At 46.5% G+C, this 23,642-nt stretch overlaps 1 protein-coding gene across 4 annotated transcripts in view; it reads right to left on the bottom strand.

The window, feature by feature from the left end:
- LOC112259485 (protein Shroom3) overlaps positions 1–23,642 on the bottom strand; it is a 122,575-nt gene that overhangs the window by 81,501 nt on the left and 17,432 nt on the right. For 3 of the 4 annotated variants that reach the window (XM_042326435.1, XM_042326436.1, XM_042326434.1), the window contains one exon: positions 16,693–16,847. In XM_042326435.1, the coding sequence (XP_042182369.1) occupies positions 16,693–16,847 (155 nt within the window). Of the gene's footprint in view, positions 1–372; positions 942–16,692; positions 16,848–23,642 lie in introns of those variants that run through there. The other variant, XM_042326437.1, reaches the window with a different exon arrangement.

Consider the following 23,642-nt stretch of genomic DNA (forward strand, 5'->3'; position numbering starts at 1 on the left):
ATGGTTTATTGGTTGACATTGTAGTATTGTAATTGTACCTTGTTGTTTTTTTAAATATTTTTGTTGTATTTTATTTTATTTATTTTCTTGATTATGAAAATGTTTGTATTCAGGGCACCATTGTAAATGAGACCCTTGTCTGTGGGATGGGCTTCACAGTTGACCTCTTGACCCAACATTGGGAGCACACACAGTTAATTACTGACAGAGAGAGAAATAGGGAGGGAGGGAGGAAGTGAGGGAAAGAGAAAGAGAGAGAGAGTGAGCATATAGCCTTTCTTCCTCTGTAGTACACAGAACTAAAAGCATGACAACTGTTATGTAGTGTACCTGTTGTTAGGTATAAACAGATGATAGAGAACAGTCACACACCTGTCTGAGTCACTACTGATGTCTGGGGTCTCATCCATCCTTTGGTGACATACAGCCAGAGTCAAGCCCTAGTGCTCCTGGGAAAAGTAGTTTCTCTTCAGAATAGCCAGAGTCAAGCCCTAGTGGTCAAGGGAAAAGTAGCTTCTCCTCAGAATAGCCAGAATCAACTCATTTAATACATCCAAAGTAGTTCCTCCTTCCTCCTTAGAACGGTCTCAGCTAATCAGCTAGTCCAAAGCTCAGAAAGGATCACGATCAGTTAGGAAGACCAAACAGACTTGATAACGGCTGTCTTACATCACCGCTCAGAGAGGGACACATGACTAGAGCATGTCAACTGGGGTTCAGATCCAGACTGGGGTCCATCTTGGTTCGTTTGAGGTGGATTCATCTATCTGTCTGCAACCAGTCAATCAGTTGATCAGTTGATCCACATGGGGTGGTGGGATATGATGGCTCAACCTAACATATATCTGTAATTCTGTCCTCACTGTAAACTCCAGCAACAATAATCTGTAATCCTGTACTCACTGTTAACTACAGCAACAATAACCTGTGCTGACTTCTGTCCTTCGGAAATTCTCACGCCTCCTCCTTCATTTCCCTCCCTTTCCCATCAAGTCCACCCTCCCAAAGAACTGCTGTGTCCAAAGTCTGAAGTTATGCAACTCCTCCTCAGTCTTGTCTTCCCACAGCTGTAGGTAGGCTGACAAGGTCCTACAGCGGCACTCCCTCCATACCATGGAGCAGTCACAGCCAGTCAGCCAGCCTGTCAGCCAGCCAGCCTGTCAGTCAGCCAGCCAGCCAGCCAGTCAGCCAGCCTGTCAGTCAGCCAGTCAACCAGCCAGCCAGTCAACCAGCCAGCCAGCCAGTCAGCCAGTCAGCCAGCCAGCCAGTCAGTCAGTCAGTCAGTCAGTCAGTCAGTGTGTGGTAGTCTATAGTCCAGTAGGTAGACTGACTGCTGCACACCAATTAGCCTACAGTGGAGCAGTCAGTCAGTCAGTATGGTAATGGTATAGTCCTTCTGCAATCTCCAGGCTTCAACAGGTGTTTGTCCAGCCAGGACAGCACTACACTAACGTTGCCTCAGCACTCCTCAGTCTTCTCTTCCCAGCAGTAGGCAGTTCTGGCTGACAGTGGCACACCCTTACCCTTCCATGGAGACGTCAGTCACTGAGTCCTAGTCTCCAGGCTTCGACAGATGTTTGCCCAGCACTACCTAACGCTACCTGTCCTGAACACTCCTGGACTACAGAGCCATCCAGGAAGTTGTGTTTACAGAGTCAACACTACACTGACTGACCCTACTGCATCTCCACAACACAGCACCGCTGGGCCGAACACTGGACGTAAGGGAAGCTTTGTGGTATCCTCTCTGCCTCTGTCTGTCTGTCTCTCTCTCTTGCTCTCTTGTCTCTCTCTCTCTCTTCTCTCTCTATCTCTCTCTCTCTCTCTCTCTCTCTCTCTCTCTCTCTCTCTCTCTCTCTCTCTCTCTCTCTCTCAGCCAACGTCTCTTGGACTCTGTACTTGGATGCAAATGAGCATCCTGCCATCCTCTGTGGCTGGGCTCTGTGGCTGGGCTGTTTCCTCCCTCCCCTCTCACATGGCCGGAGAGAGGGAGAGTACATCCACCCAGTCACGCAGGCAGGCAGGTGAACCTGAGTCCTGTGCACAGTGTAGAGTATAGTCCAGGGTTAGAAACAAAGCCAGGTGTGAGACAATGGCTGCCATTATGGCCTTTTATTAGCCAAAAGAAAAGCCTGCTCTGTGTGTATCCAGCCAGGGGCAATGGGGACAGACTACAGACTATCCAGCCAGTCAGGGCCGGGGGCAATGGAGACAAACTATCCAGCCAGTCAGGGCCAGGGACAATGGAGACAAACTATCCAGCCAGTCAGGGCCGGGGACAATGGGGACAGAGAGGCTGCGTCAATATGTATTTGTTGTCAATGTTTTGGCGTCAGACTGGTAGCAGTTGTGAAAAAAGTAAACAGTTGGACAAGTTGCAGAAGTAATTGAAAATAATGCTATTGTTGATTAGTTGCTTTGTTCATTCATTAGTCTATTTTCTGTTGAACCATATGGTCTATGTACTAGAAACTCATGGACAATATGGACACAGATATACACAATGTATACTATATATGAATATACAGTACTAGTCAAAAGTTTGGACACATTTACTCATTAAAGGGTTTTTCTTTATTTTTTACTATTTTCTACATTAGAGCACTCATTATGCATTTGGGTCCCGAGGTTTTTACATGACCAATCATATCGAGTGGTTCCAATAACGAATTTGACGCGAGCCACCCGTCCCTGGTGACTTTCTTCAGCAAAGATGGCTGACAAAACATTATAGTGGAAACAAATGTAAGTAGTTAGAACGTCACAACGAGTCAAAACATTTACAATTGAGAGGAATATGTTAGTTGATGATGAGACCAACGATTGTGCATAATTTTTTGGTCATAAAGTTAATTTATGAAAATCACTATTTAGCAAGTTTATTTCCAGTCATATCCGATACCAGGTGTATCAAACTCCATTAGCTGACAAGGTACAAATCTGCCGTTCTGCCCCTGAACAGGCAGTTAACCCACTGTTCCTAGGCCGTCATTGAAAATAAGAATTTGTTCTTAACTGACTTGCCTGGTTAAATAAAGGTAAAATTTAAAAAATAAAAAATAAAAATTATTTGAATGATGCTGTGTCTGCATGTATATATTACATGTCCCACCCTGACCTTAGAGATCCTTTAAATTCTCTATTTGGTAGGTCAGGGTGTGACTAGGGTGGGAAATCTATGTTTATATTTCTTTGCTTGCAGAGTATGGTCCCCAATCAGAGGCAGCTGTCTATCGTTGTCTCTGATTGGGGATCATACTTAGGCAGCCCCTTTTCCCACCTTCAGTTGTGGGATCTTGTCTTTTTGCATATGTTGCACTCCTAGCTTTACGCTTACGTTGTTTATTGTTTTTTTTGGGGTGGAACTTTTATAATTAAAGAAAATGTACGCCTGCCCCGCTGCACCTTGCTATTCATTTAACGACGAATGTTACATTACAATTATACACTTCAACAGTGTTTACCACTCCTGCTCCTGGGACATCAATGATTACACATTGTAACTACGCAATAGACAAGAAACATGAAGGCTGATTTGTAATTCATACATACAGAATAAAAAACAGTACATGCTGCCAGCATGCCCACAAGCTTGCTGAATGATGTGTGGAAGGGAGCGAGGAATGAGATGGGAGTAACAATCCAGGCTATTTGCTCTGAGACCGGCATAATAATTGTAATGAAACAACCAGGGAGCAGGTTTTGAACCCTTAACATTCTAGCCTGAAGTCCAGCACGCTATGGCCTGTGCCCAAATGTATTAATTGGGGTTGGGGCCGATTGTGGCTAAAAATACTTTATCAATTGAAGTTAATTGAACTACTGTAGCACCGTTTCGAACTGCTCTGAGACAAGCCTACTCCTTCCTCCCCATCGGGGCTTTGAACCCCAGTCTCTCGTCCGCATGACACAGGGATTCTTTCCCTAAATAACCCTGTACTGTACTGCCGACCGTCACGTTGTACTGCGCCATATTTTCACTTCCATCCTAACAGAAACCCAGAGGGTTTTTCATTTTTCATGGGATAGAAACATCATAATATTAATCTAATTAATTAAGCAAGTACCGGTCAAAAGTTTGGACACACCTACTTATTGTCACGGTTGTGTGTAGAGACGGACCAAGGCGCAGCGTGGATCCCACAAAAAAACAGTGGGGAAATGGCTGCCTAAATATGATCCCCAATCAGGGACAACGATAAACAGCTGCCTCTGATTGGGACCATACCAGGCCAACATAGACATAAAACATCCTAGATAGCCCACCCTAGTCACACCCTGACCTACCCAACATAGAGACTAAAAGGCTTTCTATGGTCAGGGCGTGACAGTACCCCCCCCCCCCAAAGGTGCGGACGCCGGCCGCAAAACCTGACTCTATAGGGGAGGCTCCGGTGCGGGGCGTAGTACCCACTCCGTACCCACGGGTTCGGCCATGGAGCCGGGTAGAACGCCTTGCCCGGACTGGGCCTCGGCGCAGAGGGCCCCGGCCATGGAGCTGAGTTGGCCGCCTTGCCCGGACTGGGCACCTGCGCAGAGGAAGGCTCCGGCCTTGGAGCGGGACTGGACACCGTGCCTGGACTGGGCATCGGCGCAGAGGGAGGCTCCGGCCATGGAGCAGGACTGGACGCCGTGCCTGGACTGGGCACCGGCGCAAAGGAGGGCTCCGGCCTGTGGACCGTCGTAGAAGGTTCCGGACTGTGGACCGTCGTAGGAGGTTCCGGACTGTGGACCGTCGTAAGAGGTTCCGGACTGTGGACCGTCGTAGGAGGTTCCGGACTGTGGACCGTCTTAAGAGGTTCCGGACTGTGGACCGTCGTAGGAGGTTCTGGACTGTGAACCGTCGCCGGAGGTTCCGGACTATGAACCATCGCCGGAATCTCTGGACTATGAACCATCGCCGGAATCTCTAGACTGGGGACCGTCGCCGGAAGCTCTGGACTGGGGACCGTCACCGGACTGGAAGTACCGGACTGGGGAGGCGCACTGGAGGCCTGATGCGTGGGGCCAGTACAGGTTGCACCGGACTGGTGACAAGCTCTTCAGGGCGAGTGCGAGGAGCAGGCACAGGACGTACCGGACTGTGGAGGCGCACTGGAGACCTGGTGCGTAGAACCGGCAAAACTTGTACCGGAACAATGACACACTTCTCACGGCCAGTGCGGAGCGCTAGCACAGGACGTACTGGGCTGTGGAGGCGCACTGGAGACCTGGTGCGTAGAACCGGCACAACTTGTACCGGAACAATGACACACTTCGGACGGCGAGTGCGGGGAGCTAGCACAGGATGTACTGGGCTGTGGAGGCGTACATCAGGGCGAGTACGGGGAGCAGGCACAGGACGTACCGGACTGAGTTCACTATGTACTGGAAGCTACCTCACTGTGACGGTTCACAATGTTCTGGAAGCTACCTCACTGTGACAGTTCACTATGTACTGGAAGCTACCTCTCTGTGACGGTTCACTATGTTCTAGAAGCTACCTCTCTGTGACGGTTCACTATGTTCTAGAAGCTACCTCACTGTGACATTCAAACAACGAATGGTGTCTTTTCTATTTTTAACTGCGGTTCACTACATACTGGAAGCTACCTCTCTGTGACGGGGGATGAAGAGCTACATTTTGCAAACTCGTCCCCTGTATGAGAAGCGCACACTTTTCTTAAATATAAAGATACTGAAACCGTACCGTTACCGTGACCCACAAACCGTGATACATACCGAACCGTGGGCCCACTGTACCGTTACCTTCACCACCTGGGGGCGGCTTGTCAGGAAGCCCAAGATCCAGTTGCAGAGGGAGGTGTTTAGTCCCACAGTCTTTAGCTTAGTGATGAGCTTTGTGGGCACTATGGTGTTGAGCTGTAGTCAATGAATAGCATTCTCACATAGGTGTTCCTTTTGTCCAGGGCCGGGAAAAGGCGGTGTGGAGTGCAATAGAGATTGCATCATCTGGGGATCTGTTGGGGCGGTATGCAATTTGGAGTGGGTCTAGGGTTTCTGGGATAATGTTTTTGATGTGAGCCATGACCAGCCTTTCAAAGCATTTCATGGCTACAGTCATTTAGGCAGGTTACCTTAGTGTTCTTGGGCACAGGGACTATGGTGGTCTGCTTGAAACATGTTGGTATTACAGACTCAGACAGGGAGAGGTTGAAAATGGCAGTGAAGACACTTGCCAGTTGGTCAGCGCATGCTCGGAGTACATGTCCTGGTAATCCGTATGCCCTACAGCTTTGTGAATGTTGACCTGTTTGAAGGTCTTACTCACGTCGGCTGCGGCGAACATGATCACACAGTCACCTGGAACAGCTGATGCTCTCATGCATGCTTCAGTGTTCATTGCCTCGAAGCCAGCATATAAGTTATTCAGCTTGTACAAGGGAGTTTGCCAGTGATTTTAATATTTTTGCAAGGCAAGATAGTTTAGAAATTGGGCAGTAGTTATCGGGGTCAGAATGATATCCACATTTCTATTTACAAATCCGGACGATGCTCCTAATACAGCCCGGGATCGAACCAGTGTCTGTAGTGATGCTTGGTTTGGTTTTTGCTCTGACATGCACTGTCATCTGTGGGACCTTATATGGGACCTTATATAGTCAGGTGTGTGTCTTTACAAATTATGTCCAATCAATTGAATTCATCACAGGTGGGATACCAATCAAGTTGCAGAAACATCGCAAGGATGATCAATGGAAGAAGGATGCACCTGAGCTAAATGTTGAGTCTCAAAGCAAAGGATCTGAATACTTATGTAAATCAGGTATTGCAGTTTTTATATATATAACGTAACAAAATGTGGAAAAAGTGAAAGGGTCTGAATACTTTCCGAAAGTGTAACTTGTGTAACTTTATGAGCTGGATTGCCTGTCTTTGCAATTATATATTTTAGTTTGTTAGCATTTTAGCTTGCAGCCTCCAAGGAAATTCGCTATTCGCCCAATGGGCTATTTTGGCATTTTTTTTCTTGGCGCCCCCTTGTGTACTAAGCCGGTAATACCGTCAATTCCCGGGATGAGAGTAGGACGGTAGGATGATATGAACATCTGGATACCACCCAAACCTACTATCAACCACTACATCCCGTACAATTGAACTCCGTACGATGGAACTCCGTACGATGGAACTCCGTACGATGGAACTCCGTACGATGGAACTCCGTACGATGGAACTCCGTACGATGGAACTCCGTACGATGGAACTCCGTACGATGGAACTCCGTACGATGGAACTCCGTACAATGGAACTCCGTACAATGGAACTCCGTACAATGGAACTCCGTACAATGGAACTCCGTACAATGGCTATCTCGGGAGGGGGAGGTCGTGGATTTCCAGGTCGCACGGAGCCAGTGGCCTGGGATGGCTGAGCTCCGAGAGAGAGCTCTAGGGCACATGGAGCTTACCCCAATGGTGAGAGAGGTGCACGGTGCAGCGAGGAGCTCTGTTGCCTAGAAGGAGAGAGGGGTGGGAGGGATCGAGCCTAGGAGAGAGGGGGGTGCTTCACTACACCCGCAATAATCTGTTAAACACATGTATGTGACCAATAAAATTTGATTTGATTTGAGGAAATGACCGCCCAGGTTACAGCTCCCTCGGGCCCTGTAGCTTAACCACCTCGGCCCAGTCTCTGTGGTGAAGTGAAGTAGAACAAGCCACCTGCTCCGAGAAGTGGGACAGATCGTTTAGCCTGGGCTATAGCTACATTGGTGAACTCGTCAACGAGGTTCTCCATCTGCTTCAGCTCATCGGATAGCCGCGGAACGTCCTTCTGCAGCAACCCAGTATCATCCATCATCCGGTCACACCAACGGCACTTTTTACACACATACCCCTGTTCCTTATGTGCTCGGTCTTCCACTCTGTCCTTCTGGTTAGTGAACATTTCACAGCGGTAGCATTGAACAGTCAATGGCTGGCCATTGATATCCATTTTATAGTCATCGGTAGCCATAATGCTAACAACAAAGCAGGCTAGACACAGCTAGCAGGGCAAGCTTAAAGTTGAAAAAGTCCAATAAGGCGATGTGTTCTGTAAAGAGCTGAAATAGGCTACAAAAATAACCAAAAGACGAGTGCATTGTCACGGACCTGTACAGGCCATCTGTCGATACACTCAAGTAAAGTTAAATATAATATAGCCTATAAATGAGGATAAAATAGCTCACAGACGAGTTTAACAGACACACATACACATGATAAGACACACACTCCACACACACGTACACATGGATGTTGTATTGTAGATACGTGATAGTGGAGTAGTGGCCTGAGGGAACACATTAAATGTATTGAAATAAAATATGATTTGATTTGATTTGAGTAAATTGTTATGAAATGTAATGTCATGTAATATTTTAAACTGTATATAACTGTCTTAATGTTGCTGGACCCCAGGAAGAGTAGCTGCTGCATTGGAAGGAACTAACAAGGATCCATAATAAACCCCAGGAAGAGTAGCTGCTGCCTTGGCAGGAACTAATGGGGATCCATAATAAACCCCAGGAAGAGTAGCTGCTGCATTGGAAGGAACTAACAAGGATCCATAATAAACCCCAGGAAGAGTAGCTGCTGCATTGGAAGGAACTAACAAGGATCCATAATAAACCCCAGGAAGAGTAGCTGCTACATTGACAGGAACTAATGGGGATCCATAATAAACCCCAGGAAGAGTAGCTGCTGCCTTGGCTGGAACTAATGGGGATCCATAATAAACCCCAGGAAGAATAGCTGCTGCCTTGGCAGGAACTAATGGGCATCCATAATAAACCCCAGGAAGAATGTCTGCTGCCTTGGCAGGAACTAACAGGGATCCATAATAAACCCCAGGAAGAGGAGCTGCTGCCTTGTCAGGAACTAATGGGGATCCATAATAAACCCCAGGAAGAGTAGCTGTTGACTTAGCAGGAACCAATGACGATCCATAATAAACCCCAGGAAGAGTAGCTGATGCATTGTCAGGAACCAATGGGGATCCATAATAAACCCCAGGAAGAGGAGCTGCTGCCTTGGCAGGAACTAACAGGGATCCATAATAAACCCCAGGAAGAGGAGCTGCTGCCTTGTCAGGAACTAATGGGGATCCATAATAAACCCCAGGAAGAGTAGCTGTTGACTTAGCAGGAACCAATGACGATCCATAATAAACCCCAGGAAGAGTAGCTGATGCATTGACAGGAACTAATGGGGATCCATAATAAACCCCAGGAAGTGTAGCTGTTGACTTAGCAGGAACTAATTGGGATCCATAATAAACCCCAGGAAGAGTAGCTGATGCCTTAGCAGGAACTAACGGGGATCCATAATAAACCCCAGGAGGTGTAGCTGTTGACTTAGCAGGAACCAATGACGATCCATAATAAATACAGATAAAAACTACTCCTCCACTACTCGCTTCACACATTACTTGCTACCCGTCGTCCCAGAATGCTATACGACTGAACAAATGGGTCAAAAAAATCCAGAACTGAAAGGTGTTCTCTCTCTCTCTCTGATTTATTTATTTTTATTTTACCTTTATTTAACCAGGTAGGCAAGTTGAGAACAAGTTCTCATTTACAATTGCGACCTGGCCAAGATAAAGCAAAGCAGTTCGACAGATACACAGACACAGAGTTACACATGGAGTAAAACAAACATACAGTCAATAATACAGTATAAACAAGTCTATATACGATGTGAGCAAATGAGGTGAGAAGGGAGGTAAAGGCAAAAAAGGCCATGGTGGCAAAGTAAATACAATATAGCAAGTAAAACACTAGAATGGTAGTTATGCAATGGAAGAATGTGCAAAGTAGAAATAAAAATAATGGGGTGCAAAGGAGCAAAATAAATAAATAAATTAAAATTAAATACAGTTGGGAAAGAGGTAGTTGTTTGGGCTAAATTATAGGTGGGCTATGTACAGGTGCAGTAATCTGTGAGCTGCTCTGACAGTTGGTGCTTAAAGCTAGTGAGGGAGATAAGTGTTTCCAGTTTCAGGGATTTTTGTAGTTCGTTCCAGTCATTGGCAGCAGAGAACTGGAAGGAGAGGCGGCCAAAGAAAGAATTGGTTTTGGGGGTGACTAGAGAGATATACCTGCTGGAGCGTGTGCTACAGGTGGGAGATGCTATGGTGACCAGCGAGCTGAGATAAGGGGGGACTTTACCTAGCAGGGTCTTATAGATGACATGGAGCCAGTGGGTTTGGCGACGAGTATGAAGCGAGGGCCAGCCAACGAGAGCGTACAGGTCGCAATGGTGGGTAGTATATGGGGCTTTGGTGACAAAACGGATTGCACTGTGATAGACTGCATCCAATTTGTTGAGTAGGGTATTGGAGGCTATTTTGTAAGTGACATCGCCAAAGTCGAGGATTGGTAGGATGGTCAGTTTTACAAGGGTATGTTTGGCAGCATGAGTGAAGGATGCTTTGTTGCGAAATAGGAAGCCAATTCTAGATTTAACTTTGGATTGGAGATGTTTGATATGGGTCTGGAAGGAGAGTTTACAGTCTAACCAGACACCTAAGTATTTGTAGTTGTCCACGTATTCTAAGTCAGAGCCGTCCAGAGTAGTGATGTTGGACAGGCGGGTAGGTGCAGGTAGCGATCGGTTGAAGAGCATGCATTTAGTTTTACTTGTATTTAAGAGCAATTGGAGGCCACGGAAGGAGAGTTGTATGGCATTGAAGCTTGCCTGGAGGGTTGTTAACACAGTGTCCAAAGAAGGGCCGGAAGTATACAGAATGGTGTCGTCTGCGTAGAGGTGGATCAGAGACTCACCAGCAGCAAGAGCGACCTCATTGATGTATACAGAGAAGAGAGTCGGTCCAAGATTTGAACCCTGTGGCACCCCCATAGAGACTGCCAGAGGTCCGGACAGCAGACCCTCCGATTTGACACACTGAACTCTATCAGAGAAGTAATTGGTGAACCAGGCGAGGCAATCATTTGAGAAACCAAGGCTGTCGAGTCTGCCGATGAGGATGTGGTGATTGACAGAGTAGAAAGCCTTGGCCAGATCAATGAATACGGCTGCACAGTAACGTTTCTTATCGATGGCGGTTAAGATATCGTTTAGGACGTTGAGCGTGGCTGAGGTGCACCCATGACCAGCTCTGAAACCAGATTGCATAGCAGAGAAGGTATGGTGAGATTCGAAATGGTCGGTAATCTGTTTGTTGACTTGGCTTTCGAAGACCTTAGAAAGGCACGGTAGGATAGATATAGGTCTGTAGCAGTTTGGGTCAAGAGTGTCCCCCTTTGAAGAGGGGGATGACCGCAGCTGCTTTCCAATCTTTGGGAATCTCAGACGACACGAAAGAGAGGTTGAACAGGCTAGTAATAGGGGTGGCAACAATTTCGGCAGATAATTTTAGAAAGAAAGGGTCCAGATTGTCTAGCCCGGCTGATTTGTAGGGGTCCAGATTTTGCAGCTCTTTCAGAACATCAGCTGAATGGATTTGGGAGAAGGAGAAATGGGGAAGGCTTGGGCGAGTTGCTGTTGGAGGTGCAGTGCTGTTGACCGGGGTAGGAGTAGCCAGGTGGAAAGCATGGCCAGCCGTAGAAAAATGCTTATTGAAATTCTCAATTATGGTGGATTTATCCGTGGTGACAGTGTTTCCTATCTTCAGTGCAGTGGGCAGCTGGGAGGAGGTGTTCTTATTCTCCATGGACTTTACAGTGTCCCAGAACTTTTTTGAGTTAGTGTTGCAGGAAGCAAATTTCTGCTTGAAAAAGCTAGCCTTGGCTTTTCTAACTGCCTGTGTATAATGGTTTCTAGCTTCCCTGAACAGCTGCATATCACGGGGGCTGTTCGATGCTAATGTAGAACGCCAAAGGATGTTTTTGTGTTGGTTAAGGGCAGTCAGGTCTGGGGAGAACCAAAGGCTATATCTGTTCCTGGTTCTAAATTTCTTGAATGGGGCATGTTTATTTAAGATGGTTAGGAAGGCATTTTTTAAAAATATCCAGGCATCCTCTACTGACGGGATGAGATCAATATCCTTCCAGGATACCCCGGCCAGGTCGATTAGAAAGGCCTGCTCGCAGAAGTGTTTCAGGGAGCGTTTTACAGTGATGAGTGGAGGTCGTTTGACCGCTGACCCATTACAGATGCAGGCAATGAGGCAGTGATCGCTGAGATCTTGGTTGAAGACAGCAGAGGTGTATTTAGAGGGGAAGCTGGTTAGGATGATATCTATGAGGGTGCCCATGTTTAAGGCTTTGGGGAGGTACCTGGTAGGTTCATTGATAATTTGTGTGAGATTGAGGGCATCCAGTTTAGATTGTAGATTGATCCTCAGGAGTGGATGATGAAACAACCTTCTTCTTCAATCACAGTAGTCTATTACACGTTTTAATAAAGCTGGGAATGGTTTTAGAACAACCCCCCGTTGCCAGGATACTAATGTTTTCTACTGTGTGACGCCGGAAGGAAAACAATTGGTGCGACCAAATCATTGGCTGTTTGGTCCCAACTGCAAAACTTAGTGGCACTAGTACCACCAGTGGAGAATATTAGTCTGGATTCAGCCCATGGCAAACTGTGTGGGATGTTCCCCAACGATGATTGAGCGTGTTAAAATAGCTTCTATAAAAGATCTTCCTTTAGCAAACCTAAATTCTTGATCCTATCCTAATGTGAATATGGATGAAACAATAATGCTGCTGTGCAGCAAGATTTACCTGTGACAGACAACTCATCTAGTCTAGTGGGTACAGAAGGTTAGATTTACCTGTGACAGACAACTCATCTAGTCTAGTGGGTACAGAAGGTTAGATTTACCTGTGACAGACAACTCATCTAGTCTAGTGGGTACAGAAGGTTAGATTTACCTGTGACAGACAACTCTAGTCTAGTGGGTACAGAAGGTTAGATTTACCTGTGACAGACAACTCATCTAGTCTAGTGGGTACAGAAGGTTAGATTTACCTGTGACAGACAACTCATCTAGTCTAGTGGGTACAGAAGGTTAGATTTACCTGTGACAGACAACTCATCTAGTCTAGTGGGTACAGAAGGTTAGATTTACCTGTGACAGACAGCTCATCTAGTCTAGTGGGTACAGAAGGTTAGATGTACCTGTGACAGACAGCTCATCTAGTCTAGTGGGTACAGAAGGTTAGATTTACCTGTGACAGACAACTCTAGTCTAGTGGGTACAGAAGGTTAGATTTACCTGTGACAGACAACTCTAGTCTAGTGGGTACAGAAGGTTAGATTTACCTGTGACAGACAACTCATCTAGTCTAGTGGGTACAGAAGGTTAGATTTACCTGTGACAGACAACTCATCTAGTCTAGTGGGTACAGAAGGTTAGATTTACCTGTGACAGACAACTCATCTAGTCTAGTGGGTACAGAAGGTTAGATTTACCTGTGACAGACAACTCATCTAGTCTAGTGGGTACAGAAGGTTAGATTTACCTGTGACAGACAACTCATCTAGTCTAGTGGGTACAGAAGGTTAGATTTACCTGTGACAGACAACTCATCTAGTCTAGTGGGTACAGAAGGTTAGATTTACCTGTGACAGACAACTCATCTAGTCTAGTGGGTACAGAAGGTTAGATTTACCTGTGACAGACAGCTCTAGTCTAGTGGGTACAGAAGGTTAGATTTACCTGTGACAGACAACTCATCTAGTCTAGTGGGTACAGAAGGTTAGATTTACCTGTGACAGACAACTCATCTAGTCTAGTGGGTACAGAAGGTTAGATTTACCTGTGACAGACAACTCTAGTCTAGTGGGTACAGAAGGTTAGATTTACCTGTGACAGACAACTCATCTAGTCTAGTGGGTACAGAAGGTTAGATTTACCTGTGACAGACAGCTCTAGTCTAGTGGGTACAGAAGGTTAGATTTACCTGTGACAGACAGCTCTAGTCTAGTGGGTACAGAAGGTTAGATTTACCTGTGACAGACAGCTCATCTAGTCTAGTGGGTACAGAAGGTTAGATTTACCTGTGACAGACAACTCATCTAGTCTAGTGGGTACATAAGGTTAGATTTACCTGTGACAGACAGCTCTAGTCTAGTGGGTACAGAAGGTTAGATTTACCTGTGACAGACAGCTCTAGTCTAGTGGGTACAGAAGGTTAGATTTACCTGTGACAGACAGCTCATCTAGTCTAGTGGGTACAGAAGGTTAGATTTACCTGTGACAGACAACTCATCTAGTCTAGTGGGTACAGAAGGTTAGATTTACCTGTGACAGACAACTCATCTAGTCTAGTGGGTACAGAAGGTTAGATTTACCTGTGACAGACAACTCATCTAGTCTAGTGGGTACAGAAGGTTAGATTTACCTGTGACAGACAGCTCTAGTCTAGTGGGTACAGAAGGTTAGATTTACCTGTGACAGACAGACAACTGACAGACACTCTAGTCTAGTGGGTACAGAAGGTTAGATTTACCTGTGACAGACAACTCATCTAGTCTAGTGGGTACAGAAGGTTAGATTTACCTGTGACAGACAGCTCTAGTCTAGTGGGTACAGAAGGTTAGATTTACCTGTGACAGACAGCTCTAGTCTAGTGGGTACAGAAGGTTAGATTTTTACCTGTGACAGACAGCTCATCTAGTCTAGTGGGTACAGAAGGTTAGATTTACCTGTGACAGACAACTCATCTAGTCTAGTGGGTACAGAAGGTTAGATTTACCTGTGACAGACAGCTCTAGTCTAGTGGGTACAGAAGGTTAGATTTACCTGTGACAGACAGCTCTAGTCTAGTGGGTACAGAAGGTTAGATTTACCTGTGACAGACAGCTCATCTAGTCTAGTGGGTACAGAAGGTTAGATTTACCTGTGACAGACAACTCATCTAGTCTAGTGGGTACAGAAGGTTAGATTTACCTGTGACAGACAACATCTAGTCTGTGACAGACAACTCATCTAGTCTAGTGGGTACAGAAGGTTAGATTTACCTGTGACAGACAGCTCTAGTCTAGTGGGTACAGAAGGTTAGATTTACCTGTGACAGACAACTCATCTAGTCTAGTGGGTACAGAAGGTTAGATTTACCTGTGACAGACAACTCATCTAGTCTAGTGGGTACAGAAGGTTAGATTTACCTGTGACAGACAGCTCATCTAGTCTAGTGGGTACAGAAGGTTAGATTTACCTGTGACAGACAACTCATCTAGTCTAGTGGGTACAGAAGGTTAGATTTACCTGTGACAGACAACTCATCTAGTCTAGTGGGTACAGAAGGTTAGATTTACCTGTGACAGACAGCTCATCTAGTCTAGTGGGTACAGAATGTTAGATTTACCTGTGACAGACAACTCTAGTCTAGTGGGTACAGAATGTTAGATGTACCTGTGACAGACAGCTCTAGTCTAGTGGGTACAGAAGGTTAGCCAGCAAGAGTTCCTATTTTTACCCTCTGCAGGGTGTCAATCATATCACAGAGCTGCTGTTGTGGAGATAACTTTTAAGAGCCTGGGAGTTTAGCCATGATCCCTTCATCCAGCGTGCACACACACACACACACACCAGACCCCAGCAACACCCCCTGGCCTGTTATCGTTAGTGCTGAAGCCTGACCACTATAGGCATCAGGGCGATATGAGACTAAGGAGCTGAGGGGGGTGAGGTCATTATAGACATCAGGACAATATGAGATGAAGGAGTACTGTCAAATTGTACTGTTATATGGTACTGTTATATGGTACTGTTATATGGTACTGTTATATGGTACTGTTGTATGGTACTGTTGTATGGTACTGTTATATGGTACTGTTATATGGTACTGTTGTATGGTACTGTTATATGGTACTGTTATATGGTACTGTCAAATGGTACTGTTATATGGTACTGTTGTATGGTACTGTTATATGGTACTGTTATATGGTACTGTTATACAGAATGTTAGATTTATGGTACTGTCAAATGGTACTGTTATATGGACAACTCTAGTCTAGTGGGTACTGTTGTATGGTACTGTTATATGGTACTGTTATATGGTACTGTTATATGGTACTGTTATATGGTACTAGGTCAAATGGTACTGTTGTATGGTACTGTTATATGGTACTGTTATATGGTACTGTTATATGGTACTGTTATATGGTACTGTTGTATGGTACTGTTGTATGGTACTGTTATATGGTACTGTTATATGGTACTGTTGTATGGTACTGTTATATGGTACTGTTATATGGTACTGTTGTATGGTACTGTTGTATGGTACTGTTATATGGTACTGTTATATGGTACTGTCAAATGGTACTGTCGTATGGTACTGTCGTATGGTACTGTCGTATGGTACTGTCGTATGGTACTGTCGTATGGTACTGTTGTATGGTACTGTCGTATGGTACTGTCGTATGGTACTGTTGTATGGTACTGTACAGACAGAGAGGGACAGAAGGAGAGGGACAGACAGAGAGGGACAGAAGGAGAAGGACAGAAGGAGAGGGACAGACAGAGAGGGACAGAAGGAGAGGGACAGAAGGAGAAGGACAGATGGAGAGGGACAGAAGGAGAGGGACAGACGGAGAGGGACAGAAGGAGAGGGACAGAAGGAGAAGGACAGATGGAGAGGGACAGAAGGAGAGGGACAGAAGGAGAGGGACAGATGGAGAAGGACAGATGGAGAGGAACAGATGGAGAGGGACAGAAGGAGAGGGACAGAAGGAGAGGGACAGATGGAGAGGAACAGATGGCCCCGGCATGAGAGGTATGGTGGTTTGTGTTATTTACCTGCGGATAGTGAGTCGGAGAGTCTTGTAGGATCCTTTGACCAATGAGACGGCTTCCTGCCTGAATCCACTGAGTTCCACGTCATTAATGACAACCACCTGGTCCCCTGGCAACAGAGGGTGTTCCAACAGATCTGCCTTCCCACCTCCCTCAACCTGGAGAAGAAAGAAGAATACATTTTCACTATACACATCTAGTCATCTCCATGAAGCTGTCACTCATAAAGCTGTTTACACTGTATAAATTAGTCATCACTATTACTGGAACACACACCATCCGTACAGCCATCCATACAGCCATCTGTACAGCCATCCATACAGCCATCCGTACAGCCATCCATACAGCCATCCGTACAGCCATCCGTACAGCCATCCGTACAGCCATCCATACAGCCATCCATACAGCCATCCATACAGCCATCCATACAGTATGGCATTTACATGGTTTTGGTGAAACTGAACTAACAGACGCTCAGTTGGTGTTCTTTAGGTTCCTTGGGATGGGTTTGAGCGGGACATGTTTTCATTCTCCAGTCATTTCAGATAGTTTACATAGTTTACATGCTCCAGTCATTTCAGATAGTTTACATGCTCCAGTCATTTCAGATAGTTTACATGCACCAGTCATTTCAGATAGTTTACATGCTCCAGTCATTTCAGATAGTTTACATGCTCCAGTCATTTCAGATAGTTTACATGCTCCAGTCATTTCAGATAGTTTACATGCTCCAGTCATTTCAGATAGTTTACATGCACCAGTCATTTCAGATAGTTTACATGCTCCAGTCATTTCAGATAGTTTACATGCTCCAGTCATTTCAGATAGTTTACATGCTCCAGTCATTTCAGATAGTTTACATGCACCAGTAATTTCAGATAGTTTACATGCTCCAGTCATTTCAGATAGTTTACATGCACCAGTCATTTCAGATAGTTTACATGCTCCAGTCATTTCAGATAGTTTACATGCTCCAGTCATTTCAGATAGTTTACATGCTCCAGTCATTTCAGATAGTTTACATGCTCCAGTCATTTCAGATAGTTTACATAATTCAGTCATTTCAGATGATTTACATAATTCAGTCATTTCAGATAGTTTACATACTTTACATGCTCCAGTCATTTGTAGACTGTCATCTAACACCCAAGCTGAATTGACCTTCAGACAGAATATAACTGGAGCATGCATTATAGCTATTTCGAAGTTACAGTTCATATCAGGAAATCAGTCAATTGAAATAAATAAATTAGGCCCTAATCTACGGATTTCACATTAGTGGGAATACAGATATGCATCACAGATGCCTTAAAAAATGTAGGGGTGTGGATCAAAGAAACAGTCAGTATCTGGTGTGACCATTTGCCTCATGCAGCACAACACATCTCCTTCGCATAGAGTTGGTTTTTTTAACCTTTATTTAACTAGGCAAGTCAGTTAAGAATAGATTCTTATTTTTAATGTCGGCCTAGAAACAGTGGGTTAACTGCCTTGTTCAGGGGCAGAACGGCAGATTTTTACCTTGTCAGCTCAGGGATTCGAGCTTGCAACCTTTCGGTTACTAGTCCAACGCTCTAACAACTAGACTACCTGCCGCCCTTGATTGTTGTGTGTGGAATGTTGTCCCACTCCTCTGGAACTGGAACAAGCTGTCGTACACGTCGATCCAGAGCATCCCAAACATGCTCAATGGATGACATGTCTGGTGTGTATGCAGGCTACGGAAAAAGTGGGACATTTTCAGCTTCCAGGAATTGTGTACAGATCCTTGCGACATGGGGTCATGCATTATCATGCTGAAATATGAGATGATGGCAGCGAATGAGTGACAAGACAATGGGCCTCAGGATCTCGTCATGGTATCTTTGTGCATTTAAATCTCCACCAATAAAATGCAATTGTGTGGTTGTCCGCAGCCTATGCCTGCCCCATACCATAACCTCGCCTCCACCGTCGGGCACTCTGTTCACAACGTTGACATCAGCAAGCCCCTCGCCCACACGACACCATACACACTGTCTGCCATCTGTCCGGTACAGTTGAAACCAGGATTCATCCATGAAGAGCCCACAATTACGACGGCGAATTCAGGTCAAGGCCCGGTGAGGACGATGAGCACTGTGAGGATGATGAGCACGCAGATGAGCTTCCCTGAGACGGTTTCTGACAGTTTGTGCAGAAATTCTTCAGTTGTGCAAACCTAGTTTCATCAGCTGTCCGGGTGGCTGGTCTCAGACGATCCCGAGGTGAAGAAGTCGGATGTGGAGGTCCTGGGCTGGCATGGTTACACTTGGTCTGCGGTTGTGAGGCCGGTTGGACGTACTGCCAAATTCTCTAAAACAACGTTGGTGGTGGCTTATGGTAGAGAAATTAACATTTAATTATCTGACAACAGCTCTAGTGGACATTCCTGCAGTCAGCATGCTCCCTCAACACTTTAGACATCTGTGACATTGTGTTGTGTGACAAAACTGCACATTTTAGAGTGGCCTTATACTGTCCCCAGCACAAGGTGCACCTGTGTAATTATCATGCTATTTAATCAGCTTCTTGATATGCCACACCTGTCAGGTGGATGGATTATTTTGGCAAAGGAGAAAAGTTCACTAACAGGGATGTAAACAAATTTGTGCACAACATTTTAGACAAATAAGCTTTTTGTGTCTATGGAACATTTCTGGGATCTTTTATTTCAGCTCATGAAACATGGGACCAACACTTTACATGTTGTGTTTCTATTTTTGTTCAGTGTATATATTTGGCGTTTTGACAGAATATTGCAATGGAAAACATGGAATATTTTGAATAATCAGAGAAGCAGGCATATTTTTTTTATTTAACTAGACAAGTCAGTTAAGAATAACTTCTTATTTTTAATGTCGGCCGAGGAACAACACTTCCTTCGTGGTAAATAGAGAAAAGGCCAGGGGGGATTTGCTTAACTTAAAAGTGTCTTAAAAGACTACAGATGCTGCCAAGGTTCTGACAAGGAACCTATCAATATGGTCTTCCTCCCAAAGGGCACCCTATTCCCTATATAGTGCACTACTTTTCACCAAGGCCCATAAGGCTTTGGTCAAAAGTAGTGCTCTATATAGGAAAGAGGGGTGCCCTTTGGGAGGCTACCATGGACATGAACAAAAAACACTTTATTCTCTTAACCTTTCCTTAGACTTCTTCTTCTAGCAGTCCCAGGTCAGGCGAGACAGCATGTCTGAGTGCCAATACACTGTCCACAGTACACTGTCCACAGTACACTGTCCACAGTACACTGTCCACAGTACACTGTCCACAGTACACTGTCCACAGTACACTGTCCACAGTAATGGCCTTCAGTAACAATCACATAAAATAACAACTTTGAAAAAAGTGATGAAAAATCATGTAATGGGTATCTATTCTCCTTCAGTCTGGATTGGGTATCTATTCTCCTTCAGTCTGGATTGGGTATCTATTCTCTTTTAGTCTGGATTGGATATCTATTCTATTTTAGTCTGGATTAGGTATCTATTCTCCTTCAGTCTGGATTGGGTATCTATTCTCCTTCAGTCTGGATTGGGTATCTATTCTCTTTTAGTCTGGATTGGATATCTATTCTATTTTAGTCTGGATTAGGTATCTATTCTCCTTCAATCCGGATTGGGTATCTATTCACTTTCTTCCCTCTCTCCATTTGTTGCTTTTCAGACTAGCCAAGCTTTTGGTGCTGACATTCCTCTCTTTCTCACTCTTATTCTCTCTCTCTCTGTCTCTCTCTCTCTCTCTGTCTCTCTCTCTCTCGGTCTCTCTCTCTCTCTCTCTCGGTCTCTCTCTCTCTCGGTCTCTGTCTCTGTCTCTCTCTCTCTCTGTCTCTCTCCCTCTCTGTCTCTCTCTCTCTCGGTCTCTCTCTCTCTCGGTCTCTGTCTCTGACTCTCTCGGTCTCTGTCTCTGACTCTCTCGGTCTCTGTCTCTGACTCTCTCGGTCTCTCTCTCTCTCTCTCTCTCTCTCCCTCTCTCTCTCCCTGTGTCTCTCCCTGTGTCTCTCCCTGTGTCTCTCCCTGTGTCTCTCTCTCTCTCTCTCTCTCTCTCTCTCTCTCTCTCTCTCTCTCTCTCTCTCTCTCTCTCTCTCTCTCTCTCTCTCTCTCTCTCTCTCTCTCTCTCTCTCTCTCTCTCTCTCTCTCTCTCTCTCTCTCTCTCTCTCTCTCTCTCTCTCTCTCTCTCTCTCTCTGCCTCTGCCTCTCTCTGCCTCTCTCTTTCTCTCTCTTTCTCCCTCTCTCTCGTACTCTAGCCAGAAACCTGGGCTACATTCTAGATTGCACTCTTGCCCGGCTTTATAAGAGGTTGTGTGGGGGCTGCGGGCACAGAACAGCAAGGGGCCTGGATAGAGGCTTGATGTCTTGGCACATTCAAATCTGATGAACAAAGCCTACCAAGAAGGAGCATCACAATAGCTGGACACACAGTACAGCACCAGCAGGCAGCTAGCCATTTCTGACCTATACCACACAAGACTAGCATGCCTAGCTCTCTGGCCTATACCACACAAGACTAGCATGCCTAGCTCTCTGGCCTATACCACACAGACTAGCATGCCTAGCTCTCTGGCCTATACCACACAAGACTAGCATGCCTAGCTCTCTGGCCTATACCACACAGACTAGCATGCCTAGCTCTCTGACCTATACCACACAGACTAGCATGCCTAGCTCTCTGGCCTATACCACACAAGACTAGCATGCCTAGCTCTCTGACCTATACCACACAAGACTGGCCCTGTCATGGTTCTGTCTCTGGCCCTGTCATGGTTCTGTCTGTGGCCCCGCTCTCTGGCCCTGTCATGGTTCTGTCTCTGGCCCTGCTCTCTGGTCCTGTCATGGTTCTGTCTCTAGCCCTGCTCTCTAGCCCCGTCATGGTTCTGTCTCTGCCCCTGTCATGGTTCTGTTCTGGTCCTGCTCTCCGGCCCTGTCATGGTTCTGTCTCTATCCCTGCTCTCTGGCCCTGTCGCGGTTCTGTTCTGGTCCTGCTCTCTGGCCCTGTCGCGGTTCTGTTCTGGCCCTGCTCTCCGGCCCTGTCACGGTTCTGTCTCTGTGCTCCCCCGGGCCTCTCTGCTGTGTAGCCGCCTGGGGAAGCATGTCTCTGTGTGGCTGCCCTGACCCGGCAGAGCTGCTACTGCTGCTGGTGAGAATGGTAGTGCTGACACAGGAGGCCCCACCGCCCTCCTGCAGTAAAGCAGATTAGTAGTGCTGACACAGGAGGCCCCACAGCCCTCCTGCAGTAAAGCAGATCAGTAGTGCTGACACAGGAGGCTCCACAGCCCTCCTGCAGTAAAGCAGATTACTAGTGCTGACACAGGAGGACCCACAGCCCTCCTGCAGTAAAGCAGATTACTAGTGCTGACACAGGAGGACCCACAGCCCTCCTGCAGTAAATCAGATTACTAGTGCTGACACAGGAGGCCCCACAGCTCCTCCTGCAGTAAATCAGATTACTAGTGCTGACACAGGAGGCCAGACATCTCCTTCTGGGTATCTATTCTCCTTCAGTCTGGATTGGGTATCTATTCTCCTTCAGTCTGGATTGGGTATCTATTCTCCTTCAGTCTGGATTGGGTATCTATTCTCCTTCAGTCTGGATTGCAGTAAAGCAGTAAAGCAGATTAGTGTGTGCAGCGCTGAAAGAATACGATCAATAACATTTTACCCACTGCCACACGGCCGCACACTCTATCCCTCTACCCCACACCCTCTCTATCCCTCTACCCCACACCCTCTCTATCCCTCTACCCCACCCCCACACACTCTATCCCTCTACCCCACCCCCCACACCCTCTATCGCTCTATCCCTCTACCCCACCCTCCACACCCTCTACCCCACACCCTCTAACCCTCTATCCCACCCCCACACACTCTATCCCTCTACCCCACACCCTCTCTATCCCTCTACCCCACCCACACACTCTATCCCTCTACCCCACCCTCCACACCCTCTACCCCACACCCTCTAACCCTCTATCCCACCCCCACACCCTCTATCCCACACACTCTATCCCACACACTTTATCCCTCTACCCCACCCCCACACCCTCTCTATCCCTCTACCCCACCCTCTATCCCTCTACCCCACCCTCTATCCCTCTACCCCACCCTCTATCCCTCTACCCCACCCTCTAACCCTCTACCCCACACCCTCTCTATCCTTCTACCTCACCCTCTATCCCTCTACCCCACACACTCTATCCCTCCACCCCCCCACACCCTCTATCCCTCTACCCCACACACTCTATCCCTCTACCCCACACACTCTATCCCTCTACCCCACCCTCTATCCCTCTACCTCACCCTCTATCCCTCTACCCCACCCTCTATCGCTCTACCCCCCACACACACTCTATCCCTCTACCCCACACACTCTATCCCTCTACCCCCCACACCCTCTATCCCTCTACCCCACCCTCTATCCCTCTATCCCTCTACCCCACCCTCTATCGCTCTATCCCTCTACCCCACACTCTAACCCTCTATCCCACTACCCCACCCTCTAACCCTCTATCCCTCTACCCCACACCCTCTCTATCCCTCTACCCCACCCTCTATCCCTCTACCCCCCACACCCTCTATCCCTCTACCCCACACCCTCTATCCCTCTACCCCACACACTCTATCCCTCAACTCCTGAGATTAGGCTGGCAATACTATAGTGCCTAAAGAACATCCAATAGTCAAAGGTATATGAAATACAAATGGTATAGAGATTAGGCTGGTGTAACCGATGTGAAATGGCTAGCTAGTTAGCGGGGTGCGCGCTAATAGCGTTTTAATCAGTGACGTCACTCGCTCTGAGATTTGGAGTAGTTGTTCCCCTTGCTCTGCAAGACTGCAGCTTTTGTGGAGTGATGGGTAACGATGCTTTGAGGGTGGCTGTTGTCGATGTGTCTCTGGTTCGAGCCCAGGTAGGGGCGAGGAAAGGGACGGAAG

The sequence above is a fragment of the Oncorhynchus tshawytscha genome, linkage group LG09, assembly GCF_018296145.1.
Source record: "Oncorhynchus tshawytscha isolate Ot180627B linkage group LG09, Otsh_v2.0, whole genome shotgun sequence".
Taxonomy (NCBI): domain Eukaryota; kingdom Metazoa; phylum Chordata; class Actinopteri; order Salmoniformes; family Salmonidae; genus Oncorhynchus; species Oncorhynchus tshawytscha.